The sequence below is a fragment of the Xenopus tropicalis genome, chromosome 6, assembly GCF_000004195.4.
Source record: "Xenopus tropicalis strain Nigerian chromosome 6, UCB_Xtro_10.0, whole genome shotgun sequence".
Classification (NCBI taxonomy): domain Eukaryota; kingdom Metazoa; phylum Chordata; class Amphibia; order Anura; family Pipidae; genus Xenopus; species Xenopus tropicalis.
This window is the reverse complement of record NC_030682.2, coordinates 104,580,164-104,606,465: the sequence shown is the minus strand read 5'-3', so window position 1 is coordinate 104,606,465 and position 26,302 is coordinate 104,580,164. Positions and strand designations below refer to the sequence as shown.

The 26,302-nt window shown below is 40.2% G+C and overlaps 1 protein-coding gene across 4 annotated transcripts; it reads right to left on the bottom strand.

Annotated features, from left to right (window-relative positions):
• Positions 1-600: 600 nt before the first annotated feature.
• On the bottom strand, positions 601-19,652 carry ralbp1 (ralA binding protein 1). Of its 4 annotated transcripts, none has more exons than XM_031903734.1 (10): positions 19,420-19,652; positions 15,293-15,594; positions 14,012-14,455; positions 11,639-11,988; positions 6,884-7,045; positions 6,017-6,148; positions 4,597-4,707; positions 3,767-3,888; positions 3,166-3,292; positions 601-2,916 (listed from the first exon to the last, which is right to left on the bottom strand). In XM_031903734.1, exons 2-10 carry the CDS (start codon positions 15,534-15,536, stop codon positions 2,587-2,589), a joined length of 2,022 nt encoding a protein of 673 aa, XP_031759594.1. In that variant the 5' UTR covers positions 15,537-15,594; positions 19,420-19,652; the 3' UTR covers positions 601-2,586. The 4 variants fall into 4 exon arrangements, with proteins under 4 accessions (XP_031759594.1, XP_017950523.1, XP_002937519.2 ...); XM_018095034.2 differs by having other exon boundaries at positions 19,459-19,652; XM_002937473.5 differs by having other exon boundaries at positions 601-2,850; positions 19,459-19,650.
• Positions 19,653-26,302: the final 6,650 nt, after the last annotated feature.

The following is a 26,302-nucleotide window of genomic DNA, read 5'->3' as shown; positions in this document are numbered from 1 at the left end:
CTGCTGCATTTCCCACCCTAGGCTTATACTCGAGTCAATACGTTTTTCCAGTTTTCTTAGGTAAAATTAGGTACCTCGGCTTATATTCGGATCGGTTTATACTAGAGTATATACGGTATTTATATATTTCTATTGTATGAAGGTGCTTTGTGCAAATGTTAATTGAAAAGATGATTTCAGTCAAGTGAATCCTTGAAGGAGAATTAACTTCTGGTTCTTTATAAGGGTTGAATCTAAATTTGCACTGCAATTTTGTGTTCCATTTCAGAGAAAGTAAAGAGAATGCCAGTGACCAGCTGCCTTGTTGGATTTTTTTTTTAAAATGGAGAAAAGGGGGCAAACACTATACATTTGCCAGGGTGCCGTTACCCTTAGTAACAATGCTTTTAAATGTTTGTGCAAATGTAACAGAAAGGCCTCCTTCAAGATGGGCTTTCTGGTATCTAGAACAAATGGCAATTCTCACACTAAATGGCCTTCAGGCTGAACCCTACCTGCTACTGTTCTAAATTCCCTCAAGGGCAGGCCCTCAGTACAGAAGCTACTGCTGTATGTTGTACACACAGGTTCTAATACACCAAACTGGACACAAACACAATCTGCAGTTTAAAATGGATGCTTTATTTGCTTTGTTGAACGATGCTTTAAGAAACATGAACTAAAAGTCCTACAAAAAGGTGGGAAGCAGAAAACACAGATGTGGCAATCTTGTTTAGGAACCAATGCCAGAATAAGCTTAGTAAGTACAAAATATGGAACAGGCAGAAGAGGGACAGTTTTTCAGCCGACTGGCAGCTGTCAGTGATGCAGAAGAACGTGAGGCAGGTAATGGGGCAGGGCTTCATTCAAATCCTCATTCCTGCACTTGAATAGGGAGATCTGTTCCTTAGAACGTTGCATTCCAGTTATTAGGGTTAAATACTATTACCCTTTCAGTGTTGATATAAATACAGAACAATATCATTCCTTTAATTTAGAAGCTCAGTAAAGGTGCTACAATAAATTGAATGTTCCTACAACCACTGCATTGCTTGTCATAGTGCCATTTATTCATCCAATGGAAACACTGGCATGGATTTAGGCCATCATAGTCACCAGTACCTGAGGCTGGAAATGCAAGATCTTCAACAAACAGTAATGAGAGGAAAAGAGTGAGAATTTTGTTTCAAGACAAAACATCTTAGGAAACAGTTGAATGGACAGGGATTCTTGCCTCGTGCCTTCCATACACAACATAACACTGATTACCCCTCATACTAACACTGTACTCACTTAAAAAATGTTCTAGGCTGCACCGCTCTATAACCAAGTATGTCAAGAAGATTTTCAGCTATAGAAACAAGGAGAGGTTGTCCGTACAAAGTGATTTGTAGAGACCTATTGCTGTATATTGTGCCACGCAGAGCAGCCTTCTGTGCCCGATGACACAAGAGCGACTACTTTGACCCTGGGCGACCACATTCACCTTACAAAGGGATTCACAGGTCATAGTGCTTGTTTAAGCTTTCTTTTTCACATTTACATCTTGTCGGCAGAGGGCTCAGTTATGAACATAGTGCAGTTGTCCATAGCGACCAGTCAGCAGTTAGTTTAGATCAGGCTACTAGCAGTTAGAAAATGAAAGCAAATATCTGACTGGTTGCCACAGGCAGATGCACTGGTGCAATGCAACATGTTTCTCAGTGAATCAGCCCCTATGAGATGAATAAACCTGCAGAGGAACGCAGGTGACTGAAGCAAATGATTTTGCAGTATCAAAGCTGAAAACGCATTTCCCCCGAATCCATAGCAAGCCTAGCTGCCGCTTCCACACACTGAAAGGGGATGAGGGGGTCAACACGCTTCTGTTGTAGCAGAACCAGTCTGATAGCAGGGTGTTTGCAATATCAGACTATGCCTTAAGGAGAACTCACTCTTAATACTCTGTCATAGAATATGTGAGCATGAAAACAAAATGTTTGTTTATTCCCCATACAAAAGGATGCTAGCACAAAGGAAAAGAACTGGTTTGCTGGTGTTGCAAGGTTTCCCAAACACTAGCTCAGTGCCAGCTGTACATAAAACAGTGGGGAGTCACCAGACCAAGAAAATGGCAGCCGAGAGGCCAAAATGTGAGTATAAATTAATAGTAGTCTTGAGATGCTGCACTCACAGCTGCAAGGTCCCTGCTTTTAGAATAAAAAAGGAAAGATTCAAATAAAAAAAATCCCTTAGGTTGCCCGCCCTGAATAAATAACCGTTGCCTTGTTTGTTGAGCCCATAAAACAGTATATAAAATCAGTAATAGTAAAAACAAAGCAATTTTATTTTCATAACCACATGGCCCAGTGAGTATAGATACACTAGATACAAGTTCTCCTTAAGGAAAATAGATACTCCCCTTTTGTTCCCCACCGCTGCCCTAGAATGTTTGTATTCATTATGTGTTCAGTTTAGTAGGAACCTAAGCCCAGGCAGGGGTGGAGGACATGTTGTGTATGAAAGCCTCCCCACAAACAAGGGCACAAGTGTTGCAAAGCACAGTAAGGAATTCAATGGGTTAGTAAGGAGAAATGTCTTTATGTCATGGGGGGGGGGGGGTTATTCTCAGATGAGAGTTTCTTTCCAGTCTTTATTTGGCGATGGTCTCATCTGCTCCTTCAATGCTTTTGGCTGATCTTTTGGGGCTTTTGTTTCGGGGAGGTTGTCTCTCGGCAGCTGGGATCGGACACTGTGTTTCCCAAGCTCTTCTTCCTCCTGCAGCTGCTCACATTTCACACGCTGCATCTGTAACAACCGGAGCTGCACCCGCAACTCAATGATGGCCTCTCTTTCCTCATGAATTGCCTGGTTTAAATGATTATTCTTGATCTGATGAAAGAGACAGAACGTAAGTCTAAGAACCCAGCAGAGATCCTGGCTTGTATCCCAGTGTTCCTAATGAATGTGAAATCCAGGGTCAGGGATAATCACCAACACTTGTATCTTCTCTGAAGATAAGCAAATATTACAATAGACTGGGGTAAGTGCCACCTAAGGACTGGTCAGCAAGCAACAATGACCAATCAATGGCTGGTAATCTGTACAATGGAAATGGGATAAATACTGACAGTGTGCTGGCACTATAACACAGTAGGTAATAAGTTAAAGCAGCTATATTATATAGCAATAGACATTTCAAATTACCTCCAGCTCTTCATTCTGCCTCTGCAGATCTTCTAAAATGTATTGTAGTTCATCTTCATCCTCACTTTCACTCTCACTCTCTGAGGAATACTCTTCTGTTTCACTTCGACCGTGTTGTTGTTGGCGGCTGGAAAATATTGGCCAGTTCTGTTATTTCAAGTTTTTCTGGGATCAAAGGTAAGATTAGTTCTAGATATGAGCTAGATTTGTGTATTTAGCTATATAGCAGTTATGGCCAGCTGGAATAGCAGTAATGTTGATTGTTGTGTGCAGCTGGGTGTGATGCAAATAGTCGGTCTAGTGTAATAAAGAGTGGTACTCCTGGCATTATTCAACGCTTTCATAATTCAAACATATTAGTTACTAGCTCCTATAATGAAAAGAGCACATCACATACAGTTATATGGCTACTGTACAACTGGGTTCATATGTGCCCTATAGGCAATATTTAGCTGCTCCTATAGGAGTATTTGTATACCGTAATTCCCCCAAATCTATAAGCAAAAACCTTATGTCTGATATATGTATATGCACGTGTAGAGTCTAGTTGTAAATTACTTCAGGAAATGTTGGTTCTAATCTGAGTGTGAGTGTGCAATACCTTTGAATTTCAGAAATTTCTGCTCTGAGGCGCTCTATTTCTTCTTTTTCTGTAGCAATTTGTCTACGAAGGTACTGCTCCATTGCCACAAGTTCCTCCTGCTCTGTCAGAATCTCATTCTCCTGGAAAATATGTTAGACATACATAGGATACAGAAGACCTATTATCAGGCACACCATACACACATAGCAAGCTAATTATAACAAAAGAACTGCTACAATGATGCAATGTCTAGCAAAACTATTCACTAAATTTATGTGGGGTTATGTAAAAGATGCAATGACTGCTAAATGTCACATTAGCTATAGTACATAGCATTCACTGGCTACCTAGTTAAACACAAACCTCTTACTGGTTGCCATTGGTTACTGCACCTGGGCAAACTATGTGCCTTTTATCACATTTGGGGGAATAGTGTTTTTATTGTAATCGGATTGCGTGTCCCCTGTCTACATTTCTAATAAAGACTGAAATTCAAAGGTAACTGAACTCATCTGCTAAATTGTATAGATCCCCAGATTATGCCTGCAAGGATGGTAAATGTAGCATGCCATTGATTTAAACATATATTCTTTCTATCTCATGCGGGATATTCTGTCTTTTTCCTTCTACCTTAGTTCTGGCAGCAATGACTCTTGATTCACCACATACATACATATTTTACAAAATAGCTAAGGGTGCCCCTTTATGGCTAACCCTATGCAGGCCAAGTTAGCAGCGTTGCTATGTAGAAATAGTGAATGGTGGTCGCTACATTATGACTGAGATATTGCAGTGGAGAAATACAATTTCCAGTCGGCTGATCCTATGCTTTCATCTGCTGCATATACCTGTGCAAGTAGTATATTGAGAACCTCTTCTTCATTTTCTGTCATTTCTTCTTTTGAAACATCCTCTTTGGAGAGGCTGGCAATTTCCTGTGCAATCTTTGTTTCACAGTCCTGGCAAAAGAATGAAATTGTCGCTCAGTGTGCACATCGTGCCAAAAAAGTCTGCACATTTGGCAATATAAGTGGAGTGCAGTATTTAAACAAAGGGGTTCTCTGCTGATTCTCCTGACCATGCAAAGGCCTATATTAGGCCCATAATTTGTTTGCAGGCTCCGTCGCCTCCCCTTAAGCCCTGGGCAAAGCAGGCTCCTGCTTCTGACTCTTAAAATAATGTTAGTTGAGCAGCTGGCTTTTGCTATGCTGTTTAAGGAGTCAGAAGCATCAGTGCAGAGAACAGCAAGTGATAGATATGGCCATTACATTTACAAATAACTTCAAAGCCATTTTAAATTTTTAATTACTATATAGTGCCTGCTGCTTTAGCTATCCCTTGATTCTCTACTAAGCAGGCACATAGATTTAACAAAGCTCTGTAGGCTCTATAGATAATAACATCTCTATAGATAATAACCAACAACACTGCCCTGACTGTAAGTTGCACTGTAAGTATAGTACTTTTCTGGTTCAGACGGTCCTTTGAGGTGCAACATTTGGCAGGACAGCACTTTTGCTTTTAATAAAGTTACAGAAACACAGTTCTCATCACAGTTGCTCTTTGGTTTGTCTCTTACAAGCCTTATATCTGGACTAACCTATTTTCAACCTGGGGGTTGAACCCCCTACACTTCTGGAAGCTCTGTGGTTTTGGTATGAGATCTATGGATTTTGTTCAGAGGCAATCCTGGGGCATCACACTCAGTTCAAATATGGGAATATAGCTAGCAATATAGTGTGGCCTAAAGTGGATCTTGCAACAAAACTAAATAAACTATGCTTTCTATGCATTTTATTCCTCCATCCACTGTTTGTCTCAGTCTAGCTAAATGTTACAATTGTATTTATATAAAAACTGACCACTGACTGTCACAAGCCAGGACCTTTGTGAATTCTCACTACAGCAGCTTCCTCTTCTGAGGGAAGAAGAGAAGACAGGAAAGTGGGAATTTCTTTAATAGGTCTCACATTATCTTATGACAGATACATCCCTACAATCACCTAATTGAAATGGTAAGAAAGTAATGGTTTACAATTGCCTTCTAAAAGTTATTTTAAAAGCTCAGAAAGAACACAAAAAGAGCATGTGAAACACGTGCAGCTGTGCTGGCCAAGTCCATGGCCCCATTCTTCACGTGCCACATATATCCAGTATTTTGGTACTTGTCCAATCCCCACACAAGAGAATACATTGTTGGAGTTTGGGCATTCATGCTATAAAGATGCTGCACTGGCAGGAGAGGAATAGCCTATAAACCTTACACACCTGTCTTTTTGCTTCTCTGAGCTTCCTTTTCAGCGCAGTCAGAATCCTCTGCACCTCCCAGAGCCGCTCTTCTTTGGACAGGTCCTTTATTCCAGCCTGAAGTTCCCGGTGTAAACAGTTTAAAAGAAACTCCTGTGTGACAGAAATGAATGTGGGTAATATTACACAAACATCAAGGCTGCTTTTATTTATAACACCATCAGCTGGACAATGTGACACCAAAAATGCTTTTATAGAGGCAATTAAAAATTTAGTCCCATGTACAAAAGAGGCTAAACTAATGTCTGATAAATCCAAGCAAGCATTATAGCACTGGTCTCTGGAATATATAGAGAATTATAATATTTTTATCAGTGTTGCCCATTACACTGATTAAGAGAGATAAGGTGAGCTATACAAAGCACTAAATTAGTGGGGTTCTGATCCCTTGAAAAGGGAAATAGGTGACCTAAGCCCTTTGTGATGTAGCACACCACGTGATATATAAACATTTAAAGGGGCAATGCATTGCCATGTTCAACCTTCTGCTTCTTCAGAGCAATAGGTGGGGTAGAAAGTAATCAACTCCTCCTTATCTGTAAGCCTGTCTCAAACAACTGGGGAAAGACATGGCTCCTTTATAGAGTGTATTGCCTGTAGTTAAATAAACTCCTAACATGGGGAGGAAGAGGAAAGTTGTAAGTGTGAAAACAAAACTATGCTGCCTTAGAACTTACAATCGAAAATTAGGACAATATTTGTAAATTTTGAAGGAGGCATAATGTGTAAAATACAAGAGTTATACGCCTCTAAATAAAGAAGGAAAGTACTTGTTGTGTCTGTATAACTAATGATAATGGCATAATTACTAAAACCATGAAGACAAACCTGCCGCCGAATTTCCTCCTTGATTGTTTCCTGTGTTTCAGGCAATGTCGGCATGGTTGCCATGTTAGACCAGCGCAAAGGCTTAATCACTCGCTTTATCTGGATTCCGCCAAAGAGCTCTTGGACGTGTGTAAAAAACACATACAGGACACGGTTACTAATCTGAGGAGGAGAAACAGATTGTAAAACTGAAAAGAAAGGATTAAAATAAATGCGGTAAAATAAGGTTATAGGCTTTATTGTCACAGACCTGGTAAGAACCTACTAACAGCGCATACGTATTTAGCAATCCCATATTAATTAGCAAAAATTAGACTAGAAATATATCTACTGCAGTGAGACTTTCCTGTGCCTAAAATAGCTGATGTGAGTGATAGGGGTGAGCGAGCAATAGTGACACTTGTGAATGTTAAATAATCCATAATATTCCACTGCATGATTAACAGATTACTCCCCAGCACCGATATACAGATTACTTACGCTGCATGTCATTTCTAATTTGCACACAAATTGCATTTACACTCAAAGAAGTCTTTCTGCTACACATTTTCCAATGCACAATACGGCACAGGTCTTGCATTTACTTAGGTATGGGACTCCTCATCAGGAAACCCATTATCCAGAAAGCTTTGAATTACGAGAAGGCCATCTCCCATAGGCTCTATTTTAATCAAATAATTCAATTTTTAAAAATTGATTTTCTTTTTCTCTGTAGTAATAAAACAGTACCTTGTACCCTTATCAGATGGAAACAATCCTTCTGGGTTCATTTATTGTTTAAAAGTTTTTTGTAGATTTAGTGCCCTGGCACACGGGGAGATTAGTCGCCGGTGAACAGGGAGATTTGTCGCGGGCGACTAATCTCCCTGTGTGCCAGAGCCCTAAATCTACAAAAAACTTTTCCCCGGATTGCCATCCCACCGGCGAAAATGTAAGTCGCCGGTGGGATGGCACACGCTGCGCAGGTGATTTCGGCAAATCGACGAAAATGCCTCGCGAGGCAACTTCACCGATTTGCAGAAATCGCCTGCGCAGCGGGTGCCATCTCACCTGTGACTTACATTTTCACCGGTGGGATGGTAGTTCGGGGAGATTAGTCGCCCGTGACAAGGGAGATTTGTCGCGGGCGACTTATCTCCCCATGTGCCAGAGCCCTTAAACGTATGGAGATGCAAATTGCAGAAAAACCCTTTATCCGGAAAACCTTTATCTGTTCATGGTAATAAATTCAATCTGAGGCCCAGAAACCTGCATTTATCAGAAGGGCCCTGATATTTCAAATGATCTGGTAACCTTACTAATCATTGTTAGTACTTATTACCATATTAGTACTAATTAACCATACGTGTTGCCTACATGAACCATGAAAAAGAGGGACATATTAGGATTTCACATATCTAAATGCACAGTTAATTAGCACCAGCGGTGTGTGTATGTGGGTGTACCGGTTATAAGTCACACAGATAGTGAGGCTTCTGCATCTGTATGAACATGCACTGGTTTCATACACTCATTTCCCATGTATCTGAGCAAAGCCTAAATGATAGACTAGAGGGTGTGCATTAGGATACAGTTGTTAAAAGTGGACATAATTCATTAAATACTAAGACATAAACCAGGAAAAAACTGCAACCGTTTGCAAGAAACTATTTTTGTTAGCATGGGCGAGTTTTGGGCGTCTGACACAATTAAAGAAAAAGGAATCTGTAACCAGACTGTCAGTCTGCAAATTTCAAAGCAGAAAAAAATGGGCTATGGCATGTAATTTGGACTATATTTTACCCATTTAAAGCTGAGCATCTTGATGTATGAATCATAGCAACCCAAAGCAAGTGAATTCTACAGTTATTTTGCCTTCAGAAGCACCAGAAATGTGTGAAACCAGCAGCAAAGAGAAATACCAGGTGCATTATAAGTTAGGGTGGCTTCTCTTTGCTCTTGCCAAGAAGCACCTTGAAAAGATACACGTGGCGTGGCACAGATCAAAGAGAAACCTGGATCTGTAAAATCTATGGCACTGGGATAATGGTACTTTTATGCTGGCACTGTAGTCTATATCGAGTGACACAAAGGGTTAAATAGTAAAGCACTGTTTACAGGAAGGATTACCTTTCACTATATATATAAGTCTGAGTGCTTTTATACATGTTGTGAAACTCCAAGGTGACTTTTAACCCCCCTAATGAAATAAGTTAGCCCTGTTTTTTTTTTTTAAGATATTCAAGGCTCTTATATATCAAACCATTATTACTGACGCTTAATGATGTCACCTGGCACAGTTGCCTTCCCCTGCCATCCCACCGGCAAACATGTAAGTCACCGGTGGGATGGCAGACGCGGCGGCGCGATTTAGCGCAAATCGCCGAAAAAGACTCGCGAGTCTTTTTCGGCGATTTCCCGAAATCGCCCCGCCGCGTCTGCCATCCCGCCGGCGACTTACATGTTCGCCGGTGGGATGGCAGGGGAAGGCAACTCGGGGAGATTAGTCGCCCGCGAACAGGGAGTTTTGCCGCGGGCGACTAATCTCCCCGTGTGCCAGAGCCCTAAAAAGTGGAGTGAAACATTACCAGTGATGTTGCTCATAGCAGCCAATCAGATGCTTTGCTTTGATTTTCTAACTGTTGAAATCTAATTGCTGATTGGTTGCCCTGGGCAACATCACCAGTAATGCTTCACTCCACGTTTTACATGGCATGATAAATATACCCCTTACTGTCCAGGGCATGTAAAGAAAAATCATGACTAGCAACATTAAAACAATGTAACTGGAGTCTGTTCTACTCTAGGCCTCTTATTCAGCAGGCTTGCAACATTGTCTGGGTGTTTATATTCTCTCACCCCTCAAACAGACACTTTTTTCAATAGCAAAATTACATTTATCCTCTATTTGTATTATTTTATGTGATTACATATATATTACACATTATGGGAAAGAGTTATCAAAACGTGAGGTTAAAGCCCACAACATAAAATTTAACCCACTCTCTATTGATTTCTAAGGGATTTTCAAAAGTGTGTTTATAAAGGGGTGAAAAGTTAGAGCTCACCATTTGATAAAGAACCCCTCTGAACATCCCACAGAAATTAATAGGAAGTGGGTGAATATTTCTGTGGTGAGCTCTAATCTCACACCTTGATAAATATTTCCCTAAGTATTTAAATGGAAGCCAAAGTTACTTTGCTATTAAAATACAACTTAAGTATAACACTATTAAGGCAAATGTATTTATATAATGCGTTGCGATTATCCGGAAACAGTACTTTATATAACAACTTAAATGTAAGTTTACGGGGAAAAAAAAAAAAACCATCCTTGGCAATCTACAAAACTGATTACTGTTGACAGTAAAATCATTTTACAACACAGAATGCTTAGATTTCCTCAACAGATACTAAATCTCTAAATGTAAATATATCAGCATTTGCCACTTTTTTTTTTCAGACAAAAGCTCATGAAACCCATCAGCTATTGTCTGTTTTCCAGAGGGATCAAGGAAGGAAGGAAGAACAGATTTAGCCTTTAGAAAATCTCCAGCATCATCTAAATATGGGCTGACTGATAGGGGCTTGAATTCAAGTTGTAGTCCTATTTTTGTTTAGTTAATAGGCCTCCATCTCACCCAATGTCTAATGTTCAACAGTCCTATATACAAGCCAACTGGCTCAGCAGAATTAATGAAAAGAGGATAATTTGTTTTTTTCAGTAAAATAAATAGTAGTTCATATATGCACAATTAGGGGGAAATGGAAAAGAATCTTTACAAATGGTCATCAGCTAAAATCAAAGAATGGCAATTGATGGAACTGAGCAGCTAAATGCTAAGTACAAACTCCACCAGAAGCTCTGTCCAGTCCCCCCCCCCCCCCCCTCTCTTAGACATAAGCTTGTTCTGTTCAACCATAGTCTGCCTCTTTTTTACAGGGACCATTTCCCAAGCCCAGGCATTGAAGAGATTCAGCTCCAACCTTACTCCATACTGAATGAAGGATTCTGGGACTTCTGGGCTACTTCAAGTCCCAGTATCCATCACTTCAGTATCAAACAAGGTGCAATGGCAATTTGTACTAAAATGCTTAATTCTACATCAAAATAAAAGCTATTTTTAACGTGAACATCCCCTTTTAAAATAATTAACCATCCATTTCTTTGTGTAGTTCACATTTAAATTAAAATTTAGTGTGTTATAGAATGGAGTATTCTTAGCACCTTTTACATTTTTGTTTTTTATTAAATTTTTTGGGGGGTTTCAGTTTTTTTTTTCTATTTTCTGAATTACTAGCTTTGCTCTGTGAGGCTGCAGTTTTATTGTTATTGATACCTTTAATTACTTTCAGTCTCCCATTCGCGCCACTGCTTAGTTACTAGAGTAAATTGGACCCCGCTATTAGATAGCTGCTATTTAGTTGCTAGGGTTCAGCAGTTGGAGAGTTGCTCAACAAAAAGCTAAATAACTCAAAATTCAATAACTAAAAAAATAAAGAGTAATTACGAACTGCCTCAAAATATCTGTCACTGTCTACATTTTAATAAAGGTGAACTCTTTCTTGAAACTATAAATTGCATTTCCCTATTCTCCAATAGCATATTGTTAGTAGTACTGTTGGTAGTACACAGCTCATTTTGCAAAATAAGAAGGAAAGTAAATTAATTGGAAGCCCACATACTGCACATTCACACAAGTAGATCACTCACTCACAGAAAACATGATTAATCCCATACACTGTGCCAAACTCTGGCAGTCGTTTCTTTTGTACCTGAACAGTAGGGCTCAGCACAATAGAAATGTTCTGTATGTTCATTTTTGTTTCAAGTTCCTTCTCTATGACATGGTCCATGTGCACTATTAGCCATGAAGTCAGGCAGAAGTTGCATTCTGGCAGTTCCTTCAATAAGCGCTGACACTCCTGCAGCCTCTCCCCTTCTGTACTTTTGCCACACGCCTCCTCAAACCGTGGCATTAGATCTTTGGTCAGCACATTTTCTGGTAGCTCCCGCAGGTATTGCTTTAATAAACTTGCCACTGTGTATGGCTCATAATCCTCCAGGTTTGGAGACTCCCCTCTGTCATAAGCTGCCTTTAGCTCATCCACCTTCGACTTTATTCCTGGGAAAGCAAAAATAATAAGCACTAAATAAGTTCATATATACACTTTATAAAAGAATATAATATATAAAAGAATATAACAAGAATGTAACAGCATTTTATACACGTGGTCCTGCCCTTATTTTATCTCCAATAAATGTATATAGTGCTGCTTGTGTCTCGGTATGGGGCATTTCATTGGATTTTTACTTCAACTCCATGCTAACTGCTGACTATACTTAAAGGGATACTGTTGCCAGAATTCAAAAGGTATACATCTTTAACTGAAAATAATGTAAAATCTTAAACCATTAGCAACACCAAACATTTAATAACCCATGTACAGTGGAGGAAATAATTATTTGACCCCTCACTGATTTTGTAAGTTTGTCCAATGACAAAGAAATGAAAAGTCTCAGAACAGTATCATTTCAATGGTAGGTTTATTTTAACAGTGGCAGATAGCACATCAAAAGGAAAATCGAAAAAATAACTTTAAATAAAAGATAGCAACTGATTTGCATTTCATTGAGTGAAATAAGTTTTTGAACCCCTACCAACCATTAAAAGTTCTGGCTCCCACAGAGTGGTTAGACACTTCTACTCAATTAGTCGACCTCATTAAGGACACCTGTCTTAACGAGTCACCTGTATAAAAGACACCTGTCCACAGAATCAATCAATCAAGCAGACTCCAAACTCTCCAACATGGGAAAGACCAAAGAGCTGTCCAAGGATGTCAGAGACAAAATTGTAGACCTGCACAAGGCTGGAATGGGCTACAAAACCATTAGCAAGAAGCTGGGAGAGAAGGTGACAACTGTTGGTGCGATTGTTCGAAAATGGAAGGAGCACAAAATGACCATCAATCGACCTCGCTCTGGGGCTCCACGCAAGATCTCACCTCGTGGGGTGTCAATGATTCTGAGATTGGTGAAAAAGCATCCAAGAACTACACGGGAGGAGTTAGTTAATGACCTCAAATTAGCAGGGACCACAGTCACCAAGAAAACCATTGGAAACACATTACACCGCAATGGATTAAAATCCTGCAGGGCTCGCAAGGTCCCCCTGCTCAAGAAGGCACATGTGCAGGCCCGTCTGAAGTTTGCCAATGAACACCTGAATGATTTTGTGAGTGACTGTGTTTGGAGGAAGAAAAATGCTGCCTATGACCCCCAAAACACCGTCCCCACAGTCAAGCATGGGGGTGGAAACATTTTGCTTTGGGGGTGTTTTTCTGCTAAGGGCACAGGACAACTTATTCGCATTAACGGGAAAATGGACGGAGCCATGTATCGTGAAATCCTGAACGACAACCTCCTTCCCTCTGCCAGGAAACTGAAAATGGGTCGTGGATGGGTGTTCCAGCACGACAATGACCCAAAACATACAGCAAAGGCAACAAAGGAGTGGCTCAAGAAGAAGCACATTAAGGTCATGGAGTGGCCTAGTCAGTCTCCGGACCATAATCCAATAGAAAACCTAGGAGGGAGCTCAAGCTCAGAGTTGCACAGAGACAGCCTCGAAACCTTAGGGATTTAGAGATGATCTGCAAAGAGGAGTGGACCAACATTCCTCCTAAAATGTGCGCAAACTTGGTCATCAATTACAAGAAACGTTTGACCTCTGTGCTTGCAAACAAGGGTTTTTCCACTAAGTATTAAGTCTTTTTTTGTTAGAGGGTTCAAAAACTTATTTCACTCAATGAAATGCAAATCAGTTGCTATCTTTTATTTAAAGTTATTTTTTCGATTTTCCTTTTGATGTGCTATCTGCCACTGTTAAAATAAACCTACCATTGAAATGATACTGTTCTGAGACTTTTCATTTCTTTGTCATTGGACAAACTTACAAAATCAGTGAGGGGTCAAGTAATTATTTCCTTCACTGTAAATGGTAAGATATAAACTAAACAAACATAAGAGAAGTAAAATATAACTTATTAAGGAAAGTAAATATTATTGTATTGTTAATATATTTATGCAAGTTAAGTTAATTAACCAGAACAAGTTTTGTATTTTTCAATAATTTTCAGACTTACCAGACACTCTGTAGATGCCTTCACATTTCATCCCATGTTGCTCTATGTAGTCAATGCATTCCCTAAATACTGCTGGTAACCTTATCCCATCATACATCATGGTGCGCTCTGCAGCTTCAACCAGAGGAATGCCAAACATAGGCCTCAGCCTGGGGATATCCACAGGGAGAGACTCAGGCTCAGGAGTGGGCTTCTTTTTTTTCTTCTTCTCTTTCCACTGTTTGACTACATCTGCTGCAGTCAGGTCCTTGGACTTCTTTTCTTTGTGCTTATCTTCCTTGTGCTTGTCTTCTTTTGGTTTCTCCTTTATTTTGAAATCTTTCTCTTTCTTCTTGGAAAAACTGGGCTTCTTGAATACATGGATTCCCTTAGATCTCTTCATTTTTGATGGGCTTTCAGCTTCATCCCCAGAACTGTCCTCTTGAAATGCAGCATACCCCTCCGCTGACAGACAGAGAACAAAGAACTTTACAAATGATATATAAAATAAGAAGCATAACCCATAAAATAAAGCAGTGAAATACTATAATGTATATATATGTTTAGGCTGGCACACATTTATGCGACAGCAGCCAATTGCTGTGAGCCTGCCTGTTTAGCACTGTTTGCTCTCAAAAGCCAATAGGTTATTAAAGGGGTAGTTCACCTTTGAATGAACTTGCTATTCTGAGACAATCTGCAATTGGTCTTCCTTTTTTATTATTTATTGTTTTTTAATTATTTAGCTTTTTGTGCATCGTCTCTTTAGTTTGGAATTTCAACAGCTATCTGGTTGCTAGGGTCCAATTTAACCTAGCAACCTCGCAGTAGTTTGAAAGAGAGACAGGAATACAAAATGAGGAGGGTCTAAACAGAAAGATAGGTAATAAAAATTAACAACAACAATGAAATTGTAGCCTCACAGAGCATATGATTTTTGGCTGCTGGGGTCAGCAACCCATTTGAAAGCTAAAAAGAGCCAGAAAAAGAAGGCAAATAATTCAAAAACCATACAAAATAAAAAATGAAAACCAATGGAAAAGCTGCTAAGAATGGGACATTCTATAACATACTGAAAGTTAACCTGAAGGTGAACCACCCATTTAACTCCAAACACTGCTCACAGTAGAGCAACATAATTCATCAGTGTGTGCAGGTTAGGTATATAAAGAACAGAGGGCACAGAAACATTATGAATAAGAAAGCATGGAAGCTTATTTCAGTAGTGCCAGCATATAGCCAGTATAAACTGTGTTCCATGTGTAATAATTGTTAAATGATTTGCAGCCAATATGTACTCACTCCTCTTTTCCTTTTTCTTGAATTTTCCTTTCTTCTTGCCATGGTCTTTCTCATCTTCGGACACAATGTCTGGGGGCTCATAAGGGATGTCGTGAGGAGGCGAGGGCTCACCAGTGCGGTACAGTCCAGGGAATTTTGTGGGGCTGATCTCCTCTGAACTGGGGGTTCTTGCCAAACCGCTACCATGTTCAGCCCGGCGATGTTCACTTGGGCTACTGGCCGGAGGCAGAAAGCACTCTGTCATTCTGCTGACACCCTTTCTTAGTTACTAAGCCCAAGTCTCTGTTACCTGTCCATGGCATCTAAAAAAAAAAAAAAAAAAAAAAAAAAAAAAGGATCATTAAACTCATAATATTTATTATAGCATTTTAAAACATCAACATTTCCAACTATTTTCAGTTCTGCCAGGGGCTGCAGAGACAGGTAACTAACCTTACATTTGCCTGGGTGTTTATCTAAATGAATTCCACTTACCAAGTGAAAATCTGTTCATATTATTTCCAGATATATGGTGCAATGCAAAATGCTTCAGTTTTTAGTTGAAAAATGTGTGTAAAACATCATTGTCCCATATCTGAAGCGGTTGGTATGGATCGACATGAAAACATATTCTGTTTAGCTGACCTGAGATCCCGAGGTAGGAAACATTACGTTCCAGCTGCCTGAATAGGACTAGTTTGCATAAACCAAGATGAACTGGAAAGGCTGGATTTCCAACTGCTGAGGAGCTGCCTGACACGCCTGTGGCATTCTCTCATTCATTATATATGATCAACTAACAAACACTGGTACAGATTTAATGGGTATTTTATGGATTGATTTTCCAAAGGACAGTAAATGATTTCGTGTTTAGACCAACAATATCAAATACCTGGCCCTACAGCTGCCCCAAACTAAAACAATCAGCATTCTTAGCAAATGAACACTGCATTGTAGCTGTAGTTCCCAAAAATAGAAAGTCTGACGTTTATTTTTCTTTTTTAAATACAGCTGACATTTTTAACCCAAATGTGTACAGAGATTGCCAAGATGTTGTTAGTCATTGCAACTCTCAATAAAATACCTGCTATTTGTGTATTTACAGAAACAACAGTAAACCTGGGGCATGTCCCTGTTTGATCCCAAGTGTAGTGTATATAGGTTTCATACCACCTCATCTGTTCCTACTTAACCAGGACTAATCAAATCAGTGGATCATGGGCAATAACTGGGCATAGCCAAACTGAGGGGAGAAGTAACTGGTTGTGCTGACAGCAAGAAGAGGGGCTGCTTGCCTCCAGCTTCTACTGACCACAGACATGAAGAATAGGTTCTGGAGGAAACACCACCTATAGAGTCAATTAACACTAAGGCCACCAGCATACTGCTGAGGTGAAAGTGGGATGCAAGCAGCCTAAAACTCAGAAAACCAATATCTCAGAAACCACTACAAACAGATAATGTAAACTGCTAAATTGCCACTCTGAATATGTCAACACTAATTTTTCTTTTCGTTTAGTGACACCCAAGAGACAAAAAAGGATCCAGAAACTTAACATGCAGCACTTTAAGCATGTTTACCACATAAGATTCTCTCAGGTCTAGGTGGACACTGCAGACTATTTTTGGACCCTGCTTTAATAGCCTTTGAACTTCTTTAGAATGTTGCGGAAAAGCGGGGAAAAAAATTGTTGCAAGATGATGCACAATACAAGTTGTCTTTTTTTAACTTTCTGAGGGACATAAGAAAACATATCTAGGGAGAAATAATTCTGTTCTCTGATGAAGAAAACATTTTCTAGAGTGCCGGAAAAACTCTACAGTTAATGGCAGAAGCCATGATTAGCAACTAAGATTGCAGAAAGTTATTTTCACAACCAACAGCGAGAAACTCACTGTGCTTCCCAGTATGGAGTTGCCTCCCCTCATGTTTTCTGTGGTCCCACCAATAAATAATACATTTCCCGGATTTTACATCATTTTTTTCTGGTCCCTTAAAAAAAAAGTAAAATGGGGGTTCTACTATAAGTGCAATGAGGCAAAACAAGTGCACTGGAGGCAAAACAATCCTATTGGGTTTATACAATATTTAAATGTTTTTTAGCAGACTTAAGTTATGGAGATCTAAATTACGGAAAAATCCCTTATGCGGAAAACCCAGGTCCCAAGCATTCTGGATAACCGGTCCCATACCTGTATAGCACAAGCCCTATTCACTAAAATTCATATTTAATAAAGGGGCATACTGCCCAATAAAAATTGTTGCTTGAACAAGAAAACCTTGCACAGATCTTTTTATATACAGAGAAAAACACACTGGAAAAGTGGGTACACTATACAGAAAATCTGTTTACACAGAAGACATATCCAATTGTAATTCTATCAACAGGCCCAATGGAACTACATCTCTCCCCGAGAGGGACAGCGGCTGACACGGGGAGAAATGGTATATTATTTTATTAGCCGATATATAAAATAGAGCTTATTCTCTTCCTGGCATAGTTTGCATGCCAATGCAAAACAAACTAATTGCACCAGAAAGACACACCCTAAAGAATCATATTTAGTTATAATGCCTATATGCAACCTCAGACCTGTGGGCGGTGAACATAAAGGGAAGATTGTGAGGACATAATAAAAACATTTTCATTATAGTTTTTTTAAAGGGTAACTCTACCCCAACACATATTATTACAATTATGTAATAATATGGTTTAGAACAGCTACCTATGCCAATCCCCCTGTTCTCCTGCTGATCTTGCTACTTTGAGACTCAAATAAAATTTAACAGTAGGAGACTGTCCTCATCTTGCCTTCAGCCTGCATCCTCCAAATCCCACAATCCCCTGCACATGTGATGGTAATTAGGAATGGAACATCACAGTGCAGTGCATTGTGGGATATGTAGTTCCTGCTTGCGGTCTGTAAACTGTGGGGATATTGTTACATTTGCAATTACAATGTTTTAGTCCAGGGGTGGGCAAACTATGGCCCGCGGGCCACATCCGGCCCATCAGCCCTTTTAATCCGGCCCGCCGTCTCCGGCCCCCTTAAAAGAATGACGGGCTCTGATTGGTTGCGCCCCGTGCGTGCGCACAGCGTCAGCACGCACGGGGCGCAACCATATAAAAGAATGCACTGGGGAGCCGGGGAACAGAAGGATGGGATGGAGGAAGCAGCGGGTCGCTGGGGGGGAGCTGAGAGGCCCCATAATTTTTTATGGCAGCCCCGGGCGTAACGCTGTCCCGGCCTGGTCCGGCCCGTATGTTAATTAATGTGGCCCCTGAGCTAAAAAGTTTGCCCACCCCTGTTTTAGTCCCTTCTCCTCTGGCAGGATTTCAAATGATGCAGAAACTGTTTTGCAGCTAGATTCCAGTAGATAAAAAAAAGACAATTATTCATACTTTTGGAATGAATAGATTAATAGATTAATAGACAGGTATATTGGGAGGTTTCTATGTAAGGCTCTTTTACAAATTTTGGTTTGAAATCTACAGTTCCCCTTTAAGTCACAACACTGTCTAAATCCTCAATCTTCAAATCTTGACAAGAAGCAGATTTACCTTAATGGCAAAAACTAGGGATGAACCAAATCCATAATGTAGAGATAACCCAAATACTGAAACTGAATTGGATCACTGTATTAAAAATGAGAAAAAAAACTGAATAAAACCACAGTATCAACTTTAAACTAAACTAGGATTTGGGACAAATCCACAACCTCTCCTGCCAACCGAAAAATCTGAATTGCAGCAAATCAGCACACAGAGTAGCACCGCCTGCACCATAATAATAATAACAGCTGATTTTCTGGTGACCGACACCTCTAACTGAGCAGCACCTCCATCACCCAGATTTACAGATTCATTGGCAGACAGTGAGCAGGAATAGTGCCTGAAACTAAAGGCGATGCCCTGAGCCATATCACATACATTCAGGAACGGCAAAATGCTAACAACGACACCGACTTTGTCGTACTGCTGCACACTGGGATCTGCGATTTACTGCAAAGTCTTCCAGCAGTGGCTCCATAGGACAGTGATATACGAGAATCAATTCACACTCATTACATTTTTCGCCTGTGTGGCTATAGAGAGAACACACATTTCCACACAATAAATATTCCGCTATAAAACATACGCACGCACATGACTATTTCGGTACAGACGAAACAAATCTCCGCTCACCTGTGTCCACCCCCTCTGTCACTATGCGCCTCGCTTCCTCTTCCTCCTCAGCTCAGTGCGGGGCAGGAAACAGCACAATGACTCCGAAACCTGAGAGGCGCGTCAGAACGACGTGAACCAGGCGGCCATGTTGGGACTGGCAAAAGCGTAAAAGGAAAGGGCGCTGCTGTCACGCACCGAAGGGGCGTACTGAAAGTACATGATGTCCCTGCGGGGTTCTTTTTATATATCTGTGCCAGAGTTTAAAATGGGGAGGTATAAAAGGAGCTGGAAAGCAGAGATACTGCTTTATAGTAGTCACACAATTTATTCAGCAGACAGCATTGCCATAAAGGGGGCAGTAAACATCCATTTATATTACAGTGGATTAGGATTGGTGCTGAACAAAGTTTCTTCTGAAAATGAGCAGTGTATTAATGTGACCTCTGAATAATGAGCGGATTATTATATGAAAGCCTAACAGGCTGCAGCCAGGGGAAGGGTTTGTTTATACAGAGGACAGGTACTGAGTGGACGTGGGTGATTTGTTTTGATTGGACTCTAGGAAGTAGAATGTGACTACAATCAATTTCAAACTTTCCCCTGTATAATCCAAGAAATGACAAAAACATACAATATGCAAAGAAATGTTCTGCACCAGCCCTATTAATTAAATAAATAGGATGAAAAAGTAGACAGTATACTCATCCTTTAAAGCAGGGGTGGGCAAACTACGGCCCGCGGGCCACATCCGGCCCGTTTGCCTTTTTAATCCGGCCCGCAGACTCCGGGTCCCTTTAAATAATTTATGGGCCCTGATTGGTTGAGCTTTAGGCGTGCTTGTGCGCAGGGGGCGCAACCATAAAAAAGGATGCAGCTGGGAGCCGGGGAACAGACGCAGCGGAACGATGGAGGGAGCTGCAGGTCGGAGAGATGGAGGATGCTGGTGGGGGGGGGGGAGCTGGGGGGAGGACGTTGGTCCGGCCTGGCCCGCCTGTGAGTAAATGTGGCCCCCGAGTCAAAAACTTTGCCCACCCCTGCTTTAAAGGCAGTGGTATAATTCAAGTTTTACTTTTTTTTAATAGCTGCACAGTATATGCAAGGATCTGGAGATAAGAAAAGCTGACTGCCTAGACCCACAGGTAGCATTAGATTGAATGAGTAGGGATTCTGGGTCTTTTGCCCATCTATTAAAGAGCTACAAGTGCACCCATGTCCCTTTGCCTCAAGACTAAGGGGGAGATTTACTAATCCACGAACGGTCCAAATGCGTTTTTTCGTAATGATCGGTATTTTTTGCGACTTTTTCATCGCCGTTGCGACTTTTTGGTATAGGTCCCGAAATTTTTTCGTATATTTTCCGCTACTTTTTCGTCACCATTGCGAAAAAATCGGATTGGTTTTTCCGCCGTATACTATCGCTCAATATGAAAAAATTGTGACGGCGACAAAAAAGACGCACAACATACAATAAAGTCGCGGCAAATACAAAAAATCACGACGGCAACGAAAAAGTCGCTAAATTTTTGTTTCCAATGAGATTTTTTCCCTTTCGGGATTCGGATTCGTGGATTAGTAAATCTGCCCCTAAGAATGAGAATTTGCAACCTTCATGTAAGGATATTATAGGCAGAGATTATTCAAATTACTCCTTTATGTCCTTGTGGCAAACTGTGCATCCACTGGTTTAAATATCAGATACAAAGCCATAAACCCAAACTTGAAAACAGCCTTTCAGTTTGTGTTAGAGCCCATTAATGATGAAGAAATTAGAGAGTAACCTAATGGGAGAACCAAAGAGGTTAATATGTGTGTATTAATCTTAATTACTAATTAGCATGCAGTATATTGGTGTAGTATACATGGTGTTGTATATAGATGGCATACAGTTATGGGATGTGTTATTCAGAAACCCATTATCCAGAAAGCTCAGAAATACAGGAAGGCCATTTCCCATAGACTTCAATTTAATAAAATAATGTTTTTTTAAAATATATTTCCTTTTTCTCTGTAATAATTAAACAGTATCTTGTACTTGATCCCAATTAAGATATAATAAATCCTTATTGGAAGCAAAACAATCCTATTGGGTTTAATTAATGCTTAAATGATTTTTAGTAGACTTAAGGTATGGAGATCCAAATTACAGTTTTGAGCATTCTGGATAATAGATCCCATACCTGTATATGTCTGGTTTAAGGACCCTTACACACAGGCCTTTGCCTGATTTGTTTGTGATTTCCACTACGGAAGAGCAAAACTGACCCATTTCATTTCTCTGAAAAATGTAGGAAACTGCAGGAAAATTCATGAAACTGCAAAATTTTGACATTACATTGTGTTTAAGGGCCAGTCCTGATGGTGTGTGAATGCTTTCTTCTCCATCTGATTAGCACTTGCCAGTCGGCAATTTATAACCCTGATGTGCCAATCTTGACACAGGGATGTCAGACGTGTCAGTCTTGGCACAAGGACGTTGCACGCGTCAGACTTGACACAGGTATATTGGATGTGCCAGTCCTAATACATAGATGTCAGACTTGTTAATAATGTGGAAAAACCATAATGGTTAGGGAGAGGGGCTAAAAGGAGCCCAAAAGCCATTCTCAAATGCAAAACAAGCACAGAGAGACTTCTTAGAACAGAAAGGAGGAGACATGCAATCACTCCTTAGGGCTCTGGCACACGGGGAGATTAGTCGCCCGCGTCAAATCTCCCTGTTCGCGGGCGACTAATCTCCCAGAAATGCCATCCCACCGGCGAAAATGTAAATTGTTGGTGGGATGGCATATGCCGCGCCGTGATTTCAGTGAAATCACAGAAGTTGCCTTGAGAGGAAACTGCAAATCGCGCCGCCACGATTTACATTTTCGCCGGTGGGATGGCATTTCAGGGAGATTAGTCACCCGCAAACAGGGAGATTTGTCGCAGGCGACTAATCTCCCCCTGTGCCAGAGCCCTTAATGTTCCTGTTGCCAACAGTACATGCAGAACTACTGGTTTAAAAGCACACATACAGCCTTATAGTTCAGACCCATATATTAAAACTTTGATCTTCTTCGAACTCATCAGTGCAAGATATTGGAACATGGCTTCTGAGGGGGTGACATTTGGAACACAGCAAAGCAAAAGAGCCATATTGGTTAGGGAGAGAGGGGCTAAAATAATGACAGGTCAGGTTTTGTTTTTGTTTTCAGCAAAACAGACCACATGGACAATTACTTGCACGGCAAACAGCAAATTTCCCCACTGCACAGGAGCAATTAACGTTAGTTTGCATACAAACAAATGTATTAAGTATTTGGTAATATAATTGAATTAACAGCTACTGTTATATGTTCTACTAAACAATTAGAGGGTTCTGCAGAAGTAATATTGTATTGTTGGAAGGAATCAATGGTGCAGATGACCTGGAAATGTTAGGAGAAAGTCCATCCCAAGTACTGCACACAGTACAGGAGAAGTTGTGCTCCATTACATGGCATGCTTGCACTTGTCCACTACAACTCCGCTCAGAATCAGTGAATATCTTGTTTCATTTATGCATACAAGCAAAATTATCCAACTCCTTCTCCCTCTGCATTTCCATATAATCAGGCACAATATCCTAAAGAAAAGGAATATAGTGTCACTGTTATTCAAATATTTTATTACATCCTCCTTTACTTTCTTAATGGCAAAACAAATGCAGCCTAATCCTTACTTACAAAAAGGATATACAGTTAGAAATCATTTTCTTTGCTGAAAGGCAGTTATGCGTGTAAATAAATACAGTAACATAGTGAGTCAGACACCTGGGCTCCTGTAAAGGAACAAAACCTTTGCAGTATGAATGCCACATAAAGCAATTGTATAAAAAAACACACAAAGAAATGCAGTCATGCAAAGAAAATAAACACAAATGTTGTCAGATTTCATTAGCATTCCATGTGTGTGATGAGAATGTGAGGAAGTGGCATGTTCAGAACACAGTAGTTCCCAGTTATAAACACAAGAAGCTCTATCTTTGGCTCTACCTAGTTCATTGCATGCTTACCTGCATTACGTTAAAGGAGAACTAAACCCTAAAAATTAATATGGCTAGAAATGCCTTGTTTTATACACTGAACTTATTGTGCCAGCCTAAAGGTTAAACATTTCTATAGTAGTAATGATCCAGACCTTCAGGTGTCACATGAGCTCCCCGTTTGGCATTTTGTTAGGAGTGTCAGTGACACTGCACATGCTCACTATGCTCTGGGCAGCTGTTAAGAAGCAGAAAAGGTTTGTCTGGCATATAAGATGATGCTACAGGTCTGAATATTACATTCTGATACTGATCCACTGGTTTCATAGCTGCCACATACTAACAGTCTGAAGTATTAGCCTTATATTGTGACATGTTCAGTATATAGTGCGTCGGTCCTTAAAGGAGAAGGAAAGGTAAAAACTAAGTAAGCTTTATCAGAAAGGTCTATGTAAATACAGCCTTAAGCACTCACAGAAATGCTGCACTGACTTCTCTGTTAACAGATTTGTTGTTTCAGTTTTCCTGTGCCAGAGATACACAGCTCTCTCCTGCTCCCCCCTCCCTCAAGAATGCTAAGAACTTCCTCCCCCCCTTAGGAATGTGGATCTGAGCCAATCAGCAGGAAGCTTCCTCATAGTCTAACTGAGCATGTACACCAGTCTTGGTGCAGGAGCAAGGCATTATGGGAAATTTCGTTACAGAGCTCAGCGTTTCTTTTTCCTATTAGGCTTCTGATCATCAGAACGGGAGAAATATGGGGAAACTTAAGGGCACTATTGAGAGAACTGAAGGTATGCCTGCAGCTTGAGATTAACTCTTTATTAGCCTTTCCTTCTCCTTTAAGCTCAGTAACTGAAAGCAACCAAGAGCCTGTGCTGGAAGAAATATCTACTAGAGGGGTAACCAGGTGTGCTTCAGCCATGAGACAAGGTGAGAACATTCTCTCAGCAAGTGGCATGATTAGCAAACAAATATATGAGGCACAGATATGGAAATATATATTCCCTAATGCTAGAGTATTGTGACCTTTTCCAAGGTAAATAACAACATGATATTGTGTATATTTAGTGTAATTGCAGAGCAACAGCTCTTTGCTTTTGAGATAAATATTGGCACTGACCTACGTATACATGTTGTCTGCCCTTTACAACTGATCTGAGCATTTACATGCCATGAACATTCCATAAATGTTCCTCTGATGCTCCTGGGATTTGCTGTTTTGGATACTTATGGAACTAAGTATATATAATCAAGCATTATTAGAGAGAAAACAATTCTGTTGAGTTTATTTAATGTTTAAATGATTTTTTAATAGACAAAGTATGATCCAAGTTATGGAAAGATCCCTTATCCGGAAAACCCCAGTTCCTGAGCATTCTGCATAACAGGTCCCATACCTGTAATAAAAATATAATACCCTGCACTGGTAAGTTGTGTGTGTCCTTCAGAAACACTACACTAGTATTTATAAACAAGGTGAATATAATTGTACTGTACAGCGCTTATCTGTTATCTGCTATGTGGCCTGTGAATTTTCTCCTTTTTAGCTTGAATGGCTGCCCACGTGGCTACACAGCAAGCTTGTTTATATAATCTAAAGTAATCTTTCTAAAGCAAACACACAATTTTTATCAATGCAGGGTAATGGCACATTACACACATTTTTGGTGTTACTGTTCCTAATATTTTCAATTTAGGGCGAAGACAGGTGGGGGAGTTAGTCCCCGCACATGAAATGTACAGCATGTGTCTAGTCGCCCCAACTGGATTTTAAAAGTCACGCCGACTAATCGCCCTGTCTGTCTTTGCCCTTAAGAAAGGAGGACGCTCTTCCCAATAAACAGGTAAGCAATAAATGTCAAACACAGACCCTTATGGCTAATGATAGACTTCAAAAATCTGATTCTTGTTCCTGCAGCTGAGAGCCATTGCATCGGCCTGCATACAGGAACAGTTTCGCTTACAAATTCTGTTTAGTGTGCCTGGGCCAATGCAATGGCTCCAGGTGCAGGCACAACAGTCAGATTTTTGAAGTGTGGACGTGAAGGGCTAGAATATCCACACATTTTCAAACAGAAAATACTGATCTTTGTATCAGTTTGTTCCTCAATTGGAGATGTGTGAAACTAGCTACCTTTCTATTATTCCATTTATTTGACCTGACAAGCCAAACAATTGAAAAAGCAGGAAACAAAGCTGCATCTTTACTTCCTGCTGTTATGAAAGAATGGGTTTTTGGCCCAAAGAAAAGAAACAGTAAAAAGGTGGCTATAACTTGTGTGGCTACTTGTACAGCACCTGTCCATTAAGCCTGTGGACCGATTGGTCAGATAAGAGCAGTGCCCAGTGTATTGCAACCTTGAATGTTTATTGATTTTCTATATATGAATTGAGGCAGAAAACAAATCAAGTTATTAAAAGGGTCCACTTCATAAAAACTATTATGGTTTAGTGAAACAAAAAAATTTTTTTTACATTTTTCTAATACACATTAAATTATAAATTTTAAGTTGTTTCAAAGGTATTTGTAAGGGCACTGGTAGAAGGGACATTCAGTTTCCTCCTGTTTTAGCGGGACAGACCCAATTTTAACACCTCAGCCCGCAGTCCCGGAATCTTACCAAAAAGTCCCTCATTTTTATCTCCTGCACTGAACACTAGAAAAGATATGCAATTGCTATTAAGAACAGTATTTGACCAGTTCGCATTCTCTCACTTTTGGCACTGACTCCTCTAACAGTGGTGCAAGGCAGCTGATTAGAAAAACTACTAACTTCAGTCAGATATTACCTGGCAGCAGTGTGACTCCTGTGAGGAAATCATTGGCTGATCATTTTCCAACTGACAAATGGGTAA